At 38.4% G+C, this 20,361-nt stretch overlaps 1 protein-coding gene across 2 annotated transcripts in view; it reads left to right on the top strand.

Moving 5' to 3' along the window:
* Positions 1 to 278: 278 nt before the first annotated feature.
* Positions 279 to 20,361, top strand: part of prkx (protein kinase X-linked) — a 39,837-nt gene continuing 19,754 nt past the window's right edge. For both annotated transcript variants that reach the window (XR_013787036.1, XM_079462829.1), the window contains exons 1-3: positions 279 to 961; positions 15,979 to 16,147; positions 16,739 to 17,002. Coding sequence is in view for 1 of the 2 variants with exons in the window: in XM_079462829.1 (XP_079318955.1) it covers positions 799 to 961; positions 15,979 to 16,147; positions 16,739 to 17,002 (596 nt within the window). In the remaining variant the exon portion in view is untranslated. The remainder of the gene's footprint in view (positions 962 to 15,978; positions 16,148 to 16,738; positions 17,003 to 20,361) is intronic.

Genomic DNA, 20,361 nt, shown 5'->3' with positions numbered 1-20,361 from the left:
TAAATGTATTTGAAAGATGCAGTTTACTGTCTTGCCAGAGGTGCTGTGCGCCTTCCTATCCTAAAATAGTCTATCGTATCCTGTTTCTGTTCTCGGGGCGTGGTTGTGTATACTTTGACCGCATGTGTTTGAACCGCAGGAAGAAAACGCTCAGTCAAGCTGTCAGTCATATAAAGCTCCGCCTTCTCTATCGCCCGATTGGACATCACGGAAGATGAGCAGTATTTGATTGGTCGACTCCGCTGTCTGTCAGTTTTCAAGCGTTTCCCTGCTTCCTTGCCGCCGAGCGATGTTTTGAGGGGAAATGGGTTCATGTTTCTTGGTGGGGACGGAAGGGGAAGTAAATAATTGAAATGTCTCTAATATCTCGGAAACTACATGTGATGGACCAACAATCAACGCCCAAACGGTATCCTGAACATTTCGACCGGAAAAAACTCATGGATTCGTAAGACTGAAGTTGAAAAACCTTGAGTCCCGTCCACTCATGTCTTTGTTTGTTAATGTGCAGGTGACGTCCGCGATGAAGTAAAGACTACATTACGTTTCAGTTGACATGATTCGCTTAATATTTTAACTACTTGTTGTTTGCTAGTCTTAACCGAACAGAAATGTATATTGTTATGGAACGCGGAGGTTCACAGTCCGGTACAGGCAAACAAAGGAGATGTTAACTTGACCGAACCATATCAATGTGTGTATTATTAATATCGCGTTTTCCAGAAAGGGATATATTGGACTTTTTATCTAAAAGAAAAACGCCAATATTGTCGCTAGAAATAGGAAAGCACACAGAAGATGGCCTCGACAAAGGGCAAAACTGGAATAAATAATGAAAGCAGTTGTGGTCGGGATAGTGGGAGGACAGACGCAGGCAGTCCCACGTTATCCGCAGGGGCCGCATCACTGCCCTCCAACAGGATTTATTCTCTAGATGACCTGGACACTATTGCCACTGTCGGTAAGTTGGTCATTTTAACAAATAAAACAAATGTTCATTGGACAAGAGAGATATATTTCGTTATACTAGGTTCAAATAGTCTCATATTCTCCCAGAGGGGTACCTGAGTGTCCCATCCAGAATATAAGGCCATTTCAAGGTTCAGTTTTTGATCCAAGACGTATCCTTTAGACTACATATTTGTACAGAGACAAGCCAAAGCCCAGTAACAGGATATAAAGTTGCCCTGGGAATTACCTTGGGGTTGACAGCAGTACTGGGCTGTCAGATACACCTGCATTATTACCTTACAGAACAAGGCCTGTATGGTTCAGAATTTCACATTTTACCATTTGTTACTTTTTGCAAGCTGCTATTTATCACATTTAACCTTATTTCATATTTAAAGGTGTTTTTAAATGATGCCATTCTATACAATTATTTTATAAAAACCCAGTTCACAATTCCCATAACACTATGACACAAACTAGGCATGTCATCTGTTGATTAGATCATTGGGCAGAATGTCACTGTTATCTATACAATGCTGATGGTGAAATGAATGAGTAATTTCCCACTACTAATTTGTATCAGTTCTTTTGTTGTCTTCAAAGCTATATCCGATGAGAATACTAAGTGTGATGTTTTATTTATTCTGGATCTTCCTCGCGCCCCTGGAGACCTCACTATCTCAGTTCACTCACAGCTCGAACACATTTTAATTAGTTTCATTACACACCTTCTCTTATACACCCGCATTTGTCATATTTTAAGTACGTACATGCTGTGCTTGCTAGCAGCGTAAGACACATCTGAAGGGAGTAAATATCAAGGGAATGAAATCTTAAATGTTAACCAAATGTTTAGCTTCTGAGACAAAGTCCGCTTGTTTACATTTTAATCACATGAAAGCTGCATGTTTCTTCTTTTCTCAGCATATTTTATATCCTGGTTCTTGCCACCATGCAATTTCAGGTAGAAACTGGCTGAGCTATTACTCATGTCATGCCACAATATTACTCATACCAACGAACTCGACCTAGGAACAACCTACATTTAACAACAGTGTTTATGCTGCTTTTTATTGTGTGTGTTTGCGTGAACACACATTTGGATTAAAGTGTCTTCTAAATAAATGTAATTAGAAGTAGGGATGGACGATACATTATTTGGTATTCGGTATCGGCCGATAATAAAATTTAGGCCGATATATTATAGCTGATAAATTATGAATAAATTCCACTGGTTTAACCACTTTCAGCTGCACACTGCTTATAGTGGAGCCGACTGCTGCTGAATGCTTTCGGTCTTGAAACCTGTTAGACTTGTGGCTTTTGAAAACACCTTTCTGGGTTGCTCCGGAAGAACATTGTAACAAAGATCCATAAAAGGGAAGGAAGGAGGCGGGAACCGGCGAACATGTAACGAACTTTAATTAAATAAACAGACAATCAAACAAACTTAAAATGCCGGGAGCCACCTCACGGTAGACTGCCGGCCACAAGTACATAAACACAAACTTAACACATGTCCGGTCCCGGTCAACAGTCCTGTCGCTCGTCCTCTTAAGCTCCCGATTTCCACCGTGAGATTTGCGGGACCGGTATGCACACAGTGATTCCAACTAAACTTACGCCAACGGCCCCGCCTCACGGCTCTTGTCCCGCCTTCATCACCAAAAACATCTTTAATTTGCTTATTAAATAAACATTATACCAGAAAAGTTTAAAAGTTAAAGATTAGTGTAATTAATGAATTAATAAGTGTTAAGTAGGCTTGGTACATGATTTTCAGTGGAACATTTTTATGTTCATTAATTATATTAATATTAGGTACTAATAAGATATCGGCTTCTAATGTTCAAGAATTATCGGTATCGGCCAAAATTTACATATCGGTGCATCCCTAATAAGAATACATTACTTTGTTGTAATTTTGGGTGACTGTACCATTTATCCGCATTGAATGGAAAAGTTATCATGTTGTGTTTCATAGAACGGAGAACGTTATACAGGTGTGGAATGACATGTGTGAGTAAATGATGTTCTGATTTTAACGAATGGTGATGTCCTTAGGTGTGTGCCTTAGGGTTAGGAAGGGAGTAGTTCAATCAGGTCTGAAATTGTGCACAAGTGCCAGCATGTTTTAGTTGAGCTTTTTTAGTGTTGCGATTGTTGCTCTGTGTTTTGAACAAGTATTCCCCCATTGTTTCTATAACTCACTTTTTGCTGTACAGTCAAAATATGACTTTATATATCACTTTTTTAGATTGTGAGGTTTCACAAGAATTAGCCTGCCATGGGTTCCTGTTTGGAAGGTGGTAAAGGTCTGGGACCCGTTTCAATAAGGAGGTTCAAGCAACACTGAGTTAAAATATGAACTCTGAGTTGATTTACTCAGATAACCGCTACTCTGAGTTTTCTGTTTCAGAACAGCTGGTTTCAATGAGTTCAATCCACTCTGAGTAAGTTCACCCGAGGTTACTCGTGTTCACCGCGGCTTTAAAAAGCCATCATCAATTGAGCGAAGATAACACGATTCACCATGGCAACGCCACATGACAAAAAGCGCTCCGTTTATTTCTCGCCAGTCGAATTGGAGGCACTATATATATATATGTATATATAAACATATATACCTACGATTTTTTGTCATGTAGGTGCAATCCTTCTGCAATAAAAAGAACATGGCAGCAGCTGAGAATAAAATATAAAAACATCATTCAGTCCGATGAGTTTAAATGCTCTTGGTAGTAGGATGCCTGACTGGGAAATGTTTGATATATTTAATAAACTGGCCTTGAAAGTTTTGAGTATATGAGAACCGAGCACTGTGGCTGTAGAAGACAAAAAACTGGCCATGCTTGCCCCTGCTCCAGCTATGTCTAATGGAGGCCAGCTAGAGATGCTCTAGCGACAGATGCAATAGGGACTGCGCTCGTTAGGCTCGTGGTTAGAGCGCCCGTCCCTCGTTCTGACCGACGGCAGTTCGAAGCCAGAACAGATTCACCTGCAATCTCATGAAACTCCTCTTTGATGGTCCTCACAGGAAACTTAACACACATGTATATAAAGTGCTTGAGAGCGATGCACACTTTTCTTACTGCTCTGCATACAGTTGCCTTGCTAACGTGTTCTGCATCCCCGGTATATAGAAAGCTTCCATTAGCAAAGACACATAAGGCCATACATAGAATCTGCTCAGATGTAAGAGCGCAGCCACGACGAGTGAGGTTTGTGATGTAAGGATGAAGCAGATTATGAATATATTTAATGGACTGTAAAGAAAAACTGTGCCGCTCAAATAAAGAATCCTCCGGATATGATAAAACATCCAAACGTGGCTTCACCATATATTCTCTCCCGACGTAAATGTAACTCTCTCTGAATGAATGCAGCTTCCTCGTCTACGGGTTCCTGAATAAACGGACATTTAATGTCTGTGTTACGAACTTGTGCGCGATTAAGGAAAACGAATGAAAAAACAAACGGCGAAGGCAATTTCAACACCGCTCGCGCTTCTAAAAGGGGCGGAGATTGTAACAAACCTCGGGTTAGTGAAATAAAACCTGCTCCTGACCAGGTTAGGTTCACAGAGTAGGTTACTATGGTTTCTCACTCTAAGTATAAGATACCTTGATTTCTGAAACAGGCTTGACTTACCCCGCGGTCACGGGTTTGATATACCTCGCGTTCTGAAACTGAAAACCCAGAGTATCCCGTTTTCTGGGGTTAACTTACTCTGAGTTTGCACTTACCCTGCTTTCTGAAACGGGTCCCAGGTTCGTTTTTTGGCTTAAACTGGTCAAAACAACCACCCACTTAGGCTACGTTTCTACAATGACGGTAGGGCTGGGCGATATGGCTTAAAAAAAAAATCTCCGATTTTTTTCACACCAAACCCGATTTTCGATTTTAATCGATTTATTTTTTCTATTTAAAAACAAACTACAACTAACAAAGAAATTGCTCAAAACAAATGTACTCTTAATTGTGTTCTGATTTTCCTTTATACAGTTTAATCTAAATTTCCCATTGGAGCATAAGTGTAACAGGAAACAAGTCTTAAAACATGCTTGTAAAGGAGATGGCAGGCCCTGGCATTGTAAACAGTGAAAATGTAGCTTATCAGTTTTCTAATAACCTCAAACTTACAGTGACACAATGCACCTTCAAAATAACTTGTATATAAATATAAATAAATAATTTAATTGTGTGTCCCTTTTTGGTCAAATAAATGCAACAAAAATGACAAAATTAGATTGTACAAAAATACATACAGCGGAGGTATTCATAAAGTGCAAACAAAACTTTAAACAGCTTTCCTGAATCCCTGAAATTGTAAACAAAATGAAACATCTGCATCCATTACTTTAGTTTCAACATTCTTCATTTACACATTTTTAGCCAGGAAGACAAGCCTGTCTACTACTACCTCTGGCTTGAGACATGCCCGGTTACATGTAACAATGCCCTCTCCCACACTGAAAAGCCTATCTGATGGGGCACTTGTAGCAGGGACAGACAAGTGTTTTTTGGCCAGATTACTGAGCCTTGGGAAGTTTGGTTCGTGACGCTTCCACCACTGAAGTGGATCAGTGTCTGGGTGTGCCGCTACCCTCTCAACAAAATCCATGTCGCAATTAGACGAGAGCGGCTTGCCAGAAGCCCCTCCCATGACGCGTATTTCACTCATGAATGGCGCGAATTACACACGCAAATGCACGAATTACACGCGTGAAAGAAGCGAGTAAACTCAAAATGTTCAAGCGTCCAACTACTCGCGAATAGCGCGTTTTATTCGCGCAACTCGCGTTTGGTGTGAACACTCGGGAGCGTCGGTCATAGAAGTTAAAGAGAAAACCGATTTTCATTAAAAAAAAATCGCCTTAAACGTCAAACTCGAGTTAATCGATAAAATCGATTTATCGCCCAGCCCTAAATGACGGAGTAGAAAACAGAAACACAATGACACACGACAGCGTTATCAAGACTATTTGCATTTACACGCTTTATTATGCATGCCAGGCCAGTTCATGGCAATGTTGTATTGTAAAGAAACCCCAGATGCCTGCGTACATTTGCATACCCTGTTTTAGATAAAAGCACTTTTAATACACTTTGTCGGCATGTATGTGTGTCTAACATTATACAAATGGATAAATTAGGGCCATATACTTTTTAGTTTTTACCAAATTCGCTTGTTTTGTATTTTAAATATTTTACTATATAGTAAACTATACTATATAAAAATACTGTATATCTAGTATTTGTGTACTATAATATTTACTACAGAAATGTTTAAATATACTAAAGTATACTTCAGTGTTTATGAATTAACTTAAAGTTATTAGTTTTATCATCTGGTTCAAATTAAGCAAACTTTTATTTTGGCGGGTGGTCCCGGAGACGCTTCAGCTTGTTTGACTGTACTTTCACACAAACTAAAACATAAAATATAAAATAATCTTAGGATTTTATCTGTTCATGGCCTTCTATAGTAAGATACAGACAAATCAACGGTTGTCACGCTTATCGATTTTCTTTTTCTTTCATATTAACGCAAGCACTGAACATTCATTAACGTGGATTTTATTGCTACTATTATCCACTAGATGTCACTTTTTTTTTAAATGGGTGGATGTTACAACAGTGAGCCTATCGCTCATTCATTGCTTAATAAACATGACGGAATATCTGTAGGATTTGTATCAAATCTGTACTCATTGACTCAAATCGAGAATCGAATCGAGAGCTTGTACATCTGAATCGAATCGTAACCTAAGAATCGAAACTAGGGCTGGGGGCAAATGATTATTTATTAAACGATTAATCGGGTGATTGTTTTAACGATTAGTCGACTAGTCTAACGACAATTTTTTTTTTATTCATCGATCGATTATTTTGCTACTGCTCGATTAATAAAAACCATAATGTATCTCAAATAAATACAAAAATATACTTTATTAAACAGTTTAAATATTCTGCTTTACACAAAATAAAATAATTTAACTGTTATACAAAATTAAAGGCCAGCCTGTTTAGCAGCTGTGCACTTTGCTGGTGCTAGGCTAACCAAGTAACCACCAACGAATTTTGGTTCTCTGTGCAGTTTTTTCGTGCTAGGTTAGTAGCTAATGTTCACGTTAGCTAACGTCAGCTACTATAGATGCAGCCGTAAGCTAGCTTCCATTCAAGCCAACATTAGATGATAACTAACGTTAGCTAAACACAGCTGTCTAGGCACCAGTAGCTACCTAGCATGAAAAAACTGCACGGAGAGCTAAGATAGTTAGCTAGCACCACCGAAGTGCGCAGAGCTCAAGATACTCAACACACTACACAAACATTTAAGTAATAACGTTGGCTAAATAATTTTTTTTATTGTCTCCTTCGCGAGTGACAATGGGGTGCCTCCGTTTCAGATGCTCCAACATTGCCGTTGTGCTGGTGTGGTATGCAGACTCCATTTGACAAAAAGCCCAAATAACGACACCTTTTTAAAGTATTCCCATACCTTCTAAGATTTAGGGCGAGCTGTTTTTTTTAGACTTTTTTTCTTTCATTGGCTTTGTTCGATAATATGTGAGGAGGTTGCTTTTCCGTGTCTGTTCAATGTTTTGGTCTCCCACGTGTGTGTGGCGAAGCGTCGACGCTAAAATTTGACGTTGACGTCATCGACGCATCGCTACAGGCCTAATCGAAACCCAGCCCTAGTCACGCTAACGTTATCATAGTTCACAAAAGAGCTGTGCATAAAACACAGAATCGACGCCATTGTGATTTCAGAATCGGCCAGACATTTCAAATTGGTGTGAATCGTAATGTGTATCGTCCCATCCCTACTTCAAAATTACCATGGAGACAATAATGCCGTCGTTTTCAAAAACTCCCACTTTGTGACCCGTTTTCAAAGGTTTGCACTGTCAGTCCCCTTAAACGTGGATGTTGTGAAAATGAACAGCCGAAACACCTAAAAAGTGTTCTGTTTTTAGTTGAAACCATCTTGTCTAAACAGGAAGATCCGTCAGACTATATCAGTAAAGTGATCGAGCACAGTTTAATTTATTTCTAGTTTTGTGTGCAATATGCATAAGCCAGTTAGTAAACAGTTCGCATGCGGTCTGTGGGAAAAGAGCAAACTTTTTTATGTCTGCAATAAATGTTAATGTAATATATGTCTGGTATACTATCCGTTATCAAACCACTATCCTCAGGCATCACCTACTTACAAATACTTCATTTTTATGTGAGGATCAGCCCAGCCTCAGAGATATTACTGGACTGCATATATAAGAGCTATTTCCGAGAAACAAGGATCTCCTGCTCGTATCTGTGATTTAGCTAAATTATTGAACCGGTAGGCTATGGGCTACGAGGAAATTGCTTTGTGGTTTAGGGAAGAATGTTGCTCATTGCATTTTGAGGGAAGATCTCCTCTTTACAAGTGGATAGTGAGGCTCTAAAGTGTATACTTGAAGCCCAGCATAAATAATCCAATTTGCCAGGCGTTATGTTGGATAGAAGACGTTTACAGCCTGGAACGAATGGCTTAAGCTCCTATCTGAATGCTCTTATTGTTAAATTTTCATTTCAATAATGAGAAATAACTTTCAATACTAACATAACATTTTCTTGGGTATTGCTCCGATTTGATATGAACGAGAAAGGAGATTTCATGTGAACAAAAAAGAACACAAATCCTTTGGTTGAACAGGTGCAAGTGGATCATTTTCTAACAGTTTTCAAAGCTTTTGATATCTTAATATGGGTAAATGCAGCTTAGTGAAGGTTATCCTTTCCCACCAGTCAGAAGTTAGATACAGTGAAAGGCTATTACTAAAACACAGGCTTTGTAGTGAAGGGCTGCAGGTGCTTTACTGAGACATGGTGCAGAGCTTTGCAAAATAACTTGCAGCCTCTCTACACTCTTAAAAGTGTGCTTCAAAAGGTTTTTCGATGCCACAGAAGAACCTTTTTTGTCTAAATGGCTCGATAAAGAACCCTTAACATCCAAAGAACCTTTGGTGATAAAAGGTTCTTTGATTGAAAGGTTCCTGATGGAACCTGAAATGGTCCTTCTATTGCAGCCCTCCCAAAAGTATGTTCGTTCCGGACCCGCCAAGTTCCAAACAAACACGCATGCAGGCACGCATGTATACAAACACACACACAGGCGCACACCACATGCTCAAACCAGTGTAGGGGAACGATCACGTAAAAAGTTGCTGTTAGACACACCTCTTTTGAAATGTTTTCAGTTGGCGGAGAGCATTTTGCACTCTGCTTATGTACGGCTGGCGTCCATAGTAGAGTTTACCGACTGCATCTGGTAAAGCGCATGGATACAGTAAAATGTTGCCGGTACAGCTCCGCGAGTGTGTTTTTTTGCTTTGCTGACGCAGCTTGTCTTTCTCTTGGTCTGTGTAGCGACCAGCAGAAAATAGAAGCACATTCAACCGACCGAACAACTGCGTTTCCAAAACTCTGTCACTGTTACAGACTGCCTGGGCATATGAAAATGGATGTAGTTTGTGTGCAAATATTTGCATGCCCAGACGGACATTTGTGCTGCATGATTCACTAAAAGTTGCATTGAAATAAACAGAACATATGTAAATTAGAGCGGCTTTTTGCATTTTGTCTCAACAATGTGTTCCAAACTGAGTAGTACTGAAATGTGCGCGTCTTTTAATATCTACTTCTGGCCGCCTGGTGGGAGTATGTTATTCCTGAATACGATTGTAACTACATCGAGTGCAAACCCCTGCAGCGTTGGAAACTTCGGCATTTCAATTCTAAGGTGATTTCAGATCACCGCAACTTTCAGAAGATTTGCGTGGCTTTCAACCGATCGCCGGGCTTCATCTAAGCTTTGGACACTGAAGGCTCTAGAGTGCGACTAATTTGGTCGCACATGCGACCTAAATTCTCAATGCTGCGACTTAAAAAAATCTGAGGTTGCACCGGTGCGACCAGCCGTTCGACGGAGAAAAAAAGTCTCCGCGACTCCAGTCTCCCTGTCACACATAAGTCCCATTACGTGGTCTAAACCAATTAGAGATAGGCCTCTGATTGGCCGTGGTCCAGATATTCCTGTACGTGCGTTTACATTTGAAATCGCGTGTGGTGCAATCAGACAGAGATAGAGGTGAGTAGAAAAGATGAAAAGAACGATTGAAAACTTTTTCGATAAGATTCCGTGCAATAATCTTAAACAATGCTCTGACACGGAGCCATCAACCTCCCAGGTTATGTCAAGCATTGGTCCGAAGACGGCATTCGATAATGAGCCAGATACGATCGAGTCCGAGCCGACTGAAATTAAAAGGGCGAATTTCATAGATTTCAAAGAGAGTGGCTCGACAAGTTTCCCTGGCTAAGATACAAAGCTGATGAAATAATGCACTGCATTTACTGTAAAGAGTGTGGGAAGACCATGGCCGGCAAAAGTGCATTTGTGACGGGTTCTAATACAATGATGTCATGCGCCCAAATTATAGGAGTCATCGCAGATACGTTGAAAAAAAAATACGTCTGTGCATGTTGCGAACAGTCCGTATGTCAGTACGCGATCCGTTCGCGCATGCGCACACAACGTTGTAGAAACCGCTCATGCGCAAATGATGATTTTGTTGTGGGATGATTAACGACACTGCACGATCTGTTCCACGCTTGCGCTGCTTTGTTTTACTTTGTTTATATTTTTTTACTGTTAAATTAAATACAATACTCAATTTACTTCGCTGCTGTCCACCTCGTATCATTTCACTATGCGTTCTGTCAAGTCAGTTTGAAATACTGTAATGTTTCCCCTGACTTTGTAGTTCTTTCTTCATGTCAATTAATATAGCCTAGCTAGACATACGTGTTATGTTCCTTATTGGCTTCTGCGAACGCCATTGAAGGGTTTATTTTACTAATTTAGATTACATGGATAGATATATTAGCCTATATAGTCCCATACTAATAAATTACTATATTTAAAGTTATCTAGTATTATCAGATTTTAGTTAAAAAAACGACACAAACCGTCTTTGATAATACTACTGATCTCAGTTCGAAACACGGTCGTTCTGCAGTCGATAAAACACTTTATTCCACATGTAACCAAAATCATCCATGTTCATGTAACAACTGTATTATTTTGGATTGGCAACCACATAAACACATCGTAATGGTAACGTAAGCAACATTTAAAAACATAAGAACAGACTCGCCGTGAACGGTTAAACTATGTAACGTTAGCCTACAAAACAAAAAATATGCTGCCAGTTGTGCCACTTGGCCATCAAATGTTTCATCGCCTGCGTCAGGGTACAAATAGTGTAGGAAAACAATTACGCGCATGCTCAGAACGGATCGTGTACTGACACCGTACATGGCATTCCTAATCGACGGAGACACAGATGTTGTAAATATATCTAAACCAACTGAAATGTATTTCAGTTCAGTGAAGCATACTTTTTCAGTAAGTTACCTTTCTTTGGAAAAAAACTAAATTTTTACCAGATTGTTAGTTAATCATTAACAAGTCAATATCTCCTAAATGGGATCCGGTCGAAAATTTGGGTGCACCCAAATTTTATGCTGGTGCACCTAAGAAAAAATATTAGGCGCACCAGTGCAACCAGTGCAAAAAGTTAGTCTAGAGCCCTGACACTGCTGAAAGATATGTGGACATACTGACGCAATTTCATTGAAATCCTAACTGTGTGTTCACACCGAGCGCGAATGAGGCGTCAAGCGCGAGTGATTACATGTTAAGTCAATGCAAAGACGCGATAGACGCGCTTGCGGCGCGAATAGCGCGAATGAGGCGGCGCGAATGACGCGAATAGCGTGAATGGCGCGAATTGCGCGAATGACGCGAATCGCGCGAGTTGAAAAATCTGAACTTTGGCGAAAATTCGCGGCGCGTTAACCAATCAGGCGCCTGCTTGAGTAGTGACGTAGACGACGTAGCGAGCAGAGGCAGAAATAAAAAATGGAGGACAAGCTCATCTCAGTGTGTGGACACCCGGAGCTATATGATACGTGTTCATAAAAATAGGAATAAAAAGGATCTTGCTTGGAAGAAAGTGAGTGAGGAGGTCGGAGAATCCGGTAAATTGTAAAAACATTTTCGTGAAGCGAATTTCACTCGCGAATGACGCGAATGACGCGAATGAAGCGAATGACGCGAATGAAGCGAGTAAACACAAAATGTTCAAGCGTCAAACTACTCGCGAATAGCGCGTTTTTGACGCCTCATTCGCGCTCTATGTGAACACACAGACAGAGGAGAAAGTATTTTACTAAATCGCGGAAATTGGGTAGTCACATTTGTGGCGGATAGATTAGCGATTGTACTGCAGGTGTCGTTCTAAAAAAAAATCCTCTGTATTTAATAATAAGCATTTTTGATCACATGACTTCCATTGTAGTTAATGTTTACTATTTTAATATATTCCGCGTTATTATAAATATCATAACTTTCGCAAACCTCAACCGTATTTCACAATTCAGGTGTCGTCGTAAAGGGAATTTTCAGCTCTGTCTAGAAATGAGATCCATTATGAGTTTAGGGGTGTTTGGAAATTTTGTTATCATACCTACTGTATGTAACCGTGAATACAGTAAATGCACATACGACTAGATGGTGCCATTAATATGAAGATTTGATTTACAAAAAAATAACTTAACAAGATAACACAAGATGTTCAAAAACAATGTTTTTATTGTGTATTCAAATTCATATCAATGATACTGCATTTGGGTTCATTTGGTAAAGAAATTATATAAAATACAGCTAACTAACACAATAAAAACATGATTTAAAAACATTTAAACTGAGTTATCTGTTTTTCCAAATAAACTCTTCACATAGAGTTGATTTGTTTTTTAATTTATTCAAAGTTGTTTTTAATGTTTATTAAAAGTTTTTTGATAACAATTGTACCGGTACTTTGACATTGACAATAATTCATATTCGACCATTGAATGTTTACTTTGAGAACCACTGTTCTACGGCATCGCTGTGAAGAGCCTTTCAAGCACCATTACTTTTAAGTGTTAAGAGTGAAATAAGTAAATCTAAGAAAAAACTGTTTGTCAACAATCACACTTAAATGCAGCCACACATGTGGGTTAAAGACAGCATGAAAGAATCTATGACATTATTTGAAGTACATGTCTGCCAAATGCAGCCACACATTTGGGTTTAGACAGCATGAAAGAAGCTATGACATTATTTGAAGTACATTCTTGCCGAATGCAGCCACACATATCTATCATTTAGTTATTTATAATAAGGTGAGTGTAAATAGGCCTGTCATGATTAAAAATGTTTATGACAAATAATTACACAATATTAGTTGATATTATGGTGATTAAGTGTCTGTTTTGGGTCTTTGACAATTAATAACAAGTGACAATTGCAAAAAAGCCAAACAGATAACGGTGTCCTTAACATGCCGAGGACACGGTTATCTTCTTGTCGCTGAAGCAGAGTTATTTTTAAAAGAAAGGGGGCAGACTTTCACCTGAGCATTTTGTATGTTATATGGTGTCTGTCTGCAAATATGGTCGACAGAAGGTCAAGGTTTCTTGAAACATTTAGCTGCTATTTCACTCTTTGACATTCAGCATATTGTAGGGTTTCTTAAGGTACTACACCAGTGTTTCCCATAGGATTTTGACCGACTTGTGGCGCTGGTGACGTCACAAACCAATTAGATCATTCTTTGACAAGAAAAAGTTGACAAAAGCACTTTTTTGTAAAAAAACGCTTTGAGCGTATGGTTACAAATAGCAGCCGAATGCCATGACTTTGCGCAGGAAGGCAGCCCAGCGTAACGGATGTTTATTTGAATTATAAACAGACAGCGTCATCGCAATAACTAATCACATATTTAAAAACTATAATACAAATTTCTCGATAGAAGTGCAATCAGAAGTTTTTGAGACTGAAAATTAAACTTACATTTATTAAAAACTATCCTCAAATGTGCGTTTTGGCCGCCATTTTATCTTTTCGACCTATCACCTGCCTTGCATTTTATGGAAACGACAGGTCTCTGTCATTGTTTAGCTGTGAAAAGGAGCTTGATGTAGGGCATTTTTTTCTGAAAAGATTAAGGCTGTGTCCGAAATCGTCCACTATACCCTTATTCACTATTCCCTAAATTAGTTCACTAATGTAGTCCACTTTAAGCAGCGGGTGAAAATGAGTGAGTAAATGCGGACACTGGAAATGCTGTGGGCGCCATCTTCTGCCGAGATGCGGGAATTCATTCAGCGCGAGCATCATAGATGGCTAGCAGCTAGCCGTGAGTGTACATCAGTTGTACATTCGTTATTATGATGCATCGTGGGATTGAATGAGTGCACTCAATAATGTACACTATGAATTCAGACACCACTGAAAATGGATGTCCCCTCAAATAGTGCACTGTTTTAGGGAATAGGGGGCTATTTCGGACACAGCCTAACTCTTTTAAACCTCAAAAGACCCTCTGAGCTGCAGAAAAAGCTCAGGAATTTTTTTTTAAATACTGTTTACTCCATAGGATTATAATGTTAGACAGACGCTAACAGCTTCAATGGTTTCATATGACATCAAACGGTGTGGTCTCCATTTGTAGGACCTGTGATAACAGCAAATCTCAAAGAAATGGGTTCATGTTTTACAATATCCGCGTAGTACGGACGCTGCTGGATAAAAAAACGTGCCCTGGAAACCCGTGGCCACAGTTTTGTCATTCGTTCCCAAGGTTCATTTCTGAAATCTGTACTCACGAATAAATTAATAATTAATGCTCATGCTTTTGATGCCCTAAATGTAAAGACATATTTCAGGTTAAGTTTGTTTTAGATGTTTATGTAAAAATACAGCATTCGTTTACTTAACAGAAAGTTATGAATACATTTGATCAGAATTCAAAGTAAAATATCAAAAATAATATAATAAAAGTAATAAATATGCTAATTATGATTTTTCCATAAACCTTAATCATAAGGTCTTAAAGGAAATTAATGTGTTTTTGTGTAACATTGTTTTATTAGAAAATTGATAGCCTTCTGTGGAAGGTTTTTTTTTTTAATATATTTAATTTCACATGGACTTTGTTGCGTGGAGAATAACATGATTGTAAATAAAGCCTAATCAAGTTACAACAAACAGCAGAAAATCTAAAAGCCAGTGGACAGAAAACAGTAATCTCGCATCTTATATATGCACGGCTGCGCTTCAATGTTTTTCACATGGAGTTTTTATAATTTGTTGATTATGAAATCCGATTCGTTGAATTTTGAAGAGACAAGTTTAGCTAAGAAATGGTTCTTCTCGGTTTCTTTTGCTTGTTATCAGAAAAACTCTACAGGAACACTATTATTTGCGAATGTGTACCGAAAGCTAAGGGCAATCTAAAAACGCACACATGCGCAGTAAAGTTTGTTTATGTGGTTGCTTTGAAACGGTCTGTAATGGCTGTGCTATTAGTTGCACCCAACAGAATTGCAACATTTCAGTCCTCTTGTTCTGCCCAATACTCTTGTTATTGTTTTGAACACTTGTTGATAGCAACACAAAATAAACAATACATGCTGTGCGTAAAGCCTTTTAATAAATATTATCTTCGTATTGTTTTGTAAAAATGTGTTATTGTACCTGTTGTTTCACTTCTCATACACATTCTGTACGAACAATTCATTCACTAAATATGACTTTGAAACCAAATGGTTAAATGTAATTTAAAAAGGGGCTGACGAATAAAAAGTTGGTTAGTTCTCAAAAGGCATAATTTGTTTGCCGGTGCCACTTGGTTTGATACAGTATTTTATCATCCAATTCATGCATTTTAAGTGTGGATTAAGTGCACATATTTTGAGGCCATTGTTGTTATCTTGGCACATGCTGGGATTAAAGAAAGCATTTTAATGTCAAAATATGACAGCAGTTTTAAAAAAAGTCCTGCTTGCTTAAGTATTTTTTGGATTTTCAGGTTGTGCACGGTAGTCACTTTGCAACACTCTTACTTTGACGGTTTTCTGTTTCAGGTACAGGAACCTTTGGTAGGGTTTTTTTGGTGACCGATAAAAAGACTAGCGGTTTCTTTGCTCTGAAGGCAATGAAGATCCCAGATGTGATCCGTCTAAAGCAGGAACAACACGTCCATAATGAAAAAGAGGTTCTGACGGAAGTGAGCCATCCTTTCCTCGTCAGACTGTGAGTGGAAACTACACAACATTACCAGACAGCATATAACTGCTTGTGAAAACAATCTTTAGACTTAAATTTTATATAAAAATTTCTGTGGTATGAAACATCATGATTATTATTGTGACATACTCTACCTATATATAAAAATACTTTGTATTACTATTTAAATAGCAGTTATATTTAATATACCTTCATAATGTAGTAAAAATTCTAATCAATATCTTCGCATATGATGTGATAGCAGCGTTGTGCATAACATGGCAAATATAAACATATTTTAGTATTTGATTGGTCAAGCAGGCCGTCCATAGATATATCTCAATAACAACCGTTATGATATCAGACTACTCATTCGGATGACTTTCTAATAACACTTAAATGTTTAAGTAATAAAATAATCGCAAATAAATATTTTATTTACAATATTCCATGTAGAATTATGTGGCAGGTAATCATATAGTAACTGTGCGATAACAGTCATTGGTTGTTATTGCACAGTTAACATCCTCTCAGGGTTCATTGTGGCTCTACTTGATCCCTTATGTAAAAGCATTGATACGATGAAATCAGCTTTGTCCTTTGATGTGGCTTTCTTAGGTTCTGGACACATCACGATGAGTGTTTCCTGTACATGTTGATGGAATATGTGAACGGCGGTGAACTCTTTAGCTTTTTACGTAGCCGAGGACGTTTCAGTAACAACACCGGGCTCTTTTATTCAGCGGAAATTGTATGTGCCATTGAGTACCTTCACTCCAAAGAAATCGTCTACAGAGACTTAAAACCAGAGAATATTCTGCTGGACAGCGAGGGCCACATTCGTCTGACGGATTTCGGCTTTGCTAAAAAGCTTTCAGAAAGGTATGTCGGCAGTTGGTTTGGTGACATATTACAATATGTCTATGAAGATGGTGGTTGATATTAAGGCTGGGACGATATATCGCGATTCACAACCAATATACTTCCGGTTTGTATAAAACTGTATAGTATTCCATTTGGGACGATACTACTCTTCTAAAATTCCTACACTAGATGGTTGAGTGCATAGTTTAAGTGCATAGTGTATAGTATGTCATTGTGATACACAGCTTACGTGTGTAAATGGTTTTTCTGCCCCATATTTGGAATTTTTGCGCAAGAGCTCACTCTGGCTTTCGGCTGTGGCTGCATTTACCCGTAATTCTCGATATGTTGTCCCAGGCCTAGTTGATATATTTTTTTTTATGTGCATGCAGCTTGTTTGATTTATTTAAAAAGACTTGTTATAGGACCTAGTTGAGATAAACTAAGGGTTATAATTAGTCTGGTATCAGGTCATCTTTACCCCGTCATCCAGTTTTACAAGGGCTGTTGACACCAGAAACATTCTCACAAATCAGCCCAGGGCACAGCAGATTAAAACAGAATGCAGATGTCTTAAAACACATTGTTTAAAAGCTGGACTATTTTTAACCTAACATGCATAGCGCAACACGAATGGCGAGACTCTAAAGAATCAAGGTAGGAGGCACAGATAAATATAAAGCAGCGTTGCTTTACAGCTTTTTTCCGTCAGTTTCTTACTATTTTCTCAAGCAGGTGGTACATGTTTAGAACTCTTAGTTCCTATATTGCAACAATCAAAAAGGCTTTGAGCACAGAATACTTGACTTTTCCATTTGAAGAATCAGTCTTTTAAAATGCAGTTTACGTTTTATTTGATTGTATTGCCATTCATTTAGTTACTCTCAGAATATCTGTACTCTGTATTGAAATAATGATAATAACCAAGAAAATGTAACTTGAAAGCATGATAGTAATTTTTTTTTTATGTGTGAACACATTAGAATTTTGTTTTGTTGAATCAACCACTCAAACGCAGTTGAAAATACATTGTTTGTGTATTTACTAGACAACATGATACAATTTGACTGCTGATTTCACAATTTTTTTCTGTCAGTTGATGTCCCAGTACATTGAAATACTCTAATTTCTCCTCAGTTCCCGAGACACGCTTAGACAGGTTTGTTGATGTTTTGAAATCTTTTGAAGTTATATGAAAGAGATCGGAGCGCAGCAGTCATCTGAGGTATAGGTCCTTGATAACATTGGGTTGGGCATGCTGCGGATGTTCTAATTCATTCCATGAGTTTAAACATTCCAATTTATTTCATTGCCAAATAGTTTTGGGAAGCTTTGAGACCTTCATTGCTGAATTTTTGAAATTCTGTGGGTGTTTTGAGGATTATTTTATCTTCATAAATATAAGAAAGTCATATCACTTCGCTGTGTAACTTGCAACAGTATGTACATAGTATATATGGATCACTTCTCTGGGGGTATTAAAGCTGTCTTCATATGAGCTTTTTCTTTTTGTTCGGCCCCAGAACATCTGTCTGCAGTTTGTATTTCTGAATGTGAAGGGCGTAGTGCAGTTTAAGGGTAACCTTGTTGAAACTTTAAATTCCCTTTGGAAGTGACCCCTATGGTAACATGGAAATATAAAATAAACCAGTAAGTTGTGCAGATATATCTTCTCAGACCCAGGCCTGACCCCCCTGACCTGTAAACACAATGGGTTGCGATTCTGTGCACAGAAAAGGGTAATGACGGACTCAGATTTGCTAGTGACCCACATATAGAAAGTAAAAGTAGCAAAAATGCCCAAAATGCAGCAGAGAAAACAACTGTTCCTGCTAGCAACAGCTTTTATTTTTCCAGTTTCAGTAGGGAATGTCAAGACAAGTTGCAGTGTGGCAACACTGCCATCTGGTGGTCGTGTCTATATTTACCATGCACTTAGGTATCAGCGTTTACACTGATCAATAGCCATCTAAAGAGGCTGTATTGTCGTTAAAGACAGGGCGTAGGTTTTGAAATCTGTTCCTGGATCAGCCTGATGACTTTGAAATGATTCTTTCAGGTGGCATTAGAGCATTTTTCATCTTTCATCAGTTTGTCTAGTATGCTATTGTCCCAGTGTCTGGTAAAGATTAGGGCTTATTATTCTGTCACTGTTGCTGATGAATTGCAGGGCTCTTATTGTGGTTTTGTTAGGGGGCGATGGAGAAATGTGTCAGATGGTAAGGGCACAGATTTGAGTGGCCAATTGAAAACCAAAAATGCACAAAGGGAAATTATGAAGAAAGCACTTGCGTCACAACAATTTTGACATTGTAAAAGTCATTTTTGAAAGTTTGATTATGAGTTTTAAGGTGTTTACATGTGTGTTACAGAAGCGGCAATGCCAGACTTATCAGCTGTCAGAAATAGAGATCTTTGTGTCTGTGAATAATGAGCTCAACTAACACTCAGGCAGATACATTTTTTTTATTGCACGCACACGAACACAGTGATACACACACATGCGTATAATGTTAACTGAGACATCAGATGTGCAGTGTGATCTTAATAACAGCATAATTTTTATGTACTGCCAATAATAGGTTTGTCAGATATAATTAGTGTAAACGCAAATCATCTGAGCCAGTCAAAAGTACGTCAAACTCAACCTCCCTCGCAGCTCATTAGAATGCTGTTGTTGTCTGATACACCCACATTTATGCACTCTGAATAACCAGTGAAGGCTAATCCTCTCCATTCTAGAGAAAAGAGCTAAAGCAAGACAGTGCAAGAAAGTAAGTAAGAAGGTGAATAACAAATAAGGTATTAAAAAGTGCAGTAACCTCTAAGCAGTGGTATGTTGTATTGAAACATTCAGTGAGCCAATTACTGAACCCTGAGGTACCCTTGTTATTTTCGAGACACTTAGACAAATTTTATTGTCATTCATATACAACAAGTGTACAAAGAATGACATGTTGTTACACTGGCCAACATAATATTAAAATGTATCAGTAATATCAATAACTAATATAGTTATTGCTATGTACGTGTTTTTCTCCCCCAAGAAACATTAGAAGATCTACCCATGTGATTTCTATATCAGTATTGGGTTGAAAAGATCTCTTGTCTTTGCCCTTACAGACCGATATAGAGAAATTACAGTTCTTTAGGTCAATGTACATGTTTGCTGCATGAACAGGACATACATTTACATTTATTCATTTGGAAGACGCTTTTCTCCAAAGCGACTTACAAGTATTATACACCCACTATTGAGCAATCCAGAGTTGAGTATTACAGAGATCTTGAGTTACTAGCAGATAATTCCGCATCAAATGTAATACTGTATGAAATTAAATGTCACATTTACTAAGATTGCAGTTGGATCAAGAATT

Source organism: Barbatula barbatula (assembly GCF_947034865.1).
Source record: "Barbatula barbatula genome assembly, chromosome: 8".
Taxonomy (NCBI): domain Eukaryota; kingdom Metazoa; phylum Chordata; class Actinopteri; order Cypriniformes; family Nemacheilidae; genus Barbatula; species Barbatula barbatula.
This window is presented reverse-complemented; position numbering and strand designations above follow the sequence as displayed.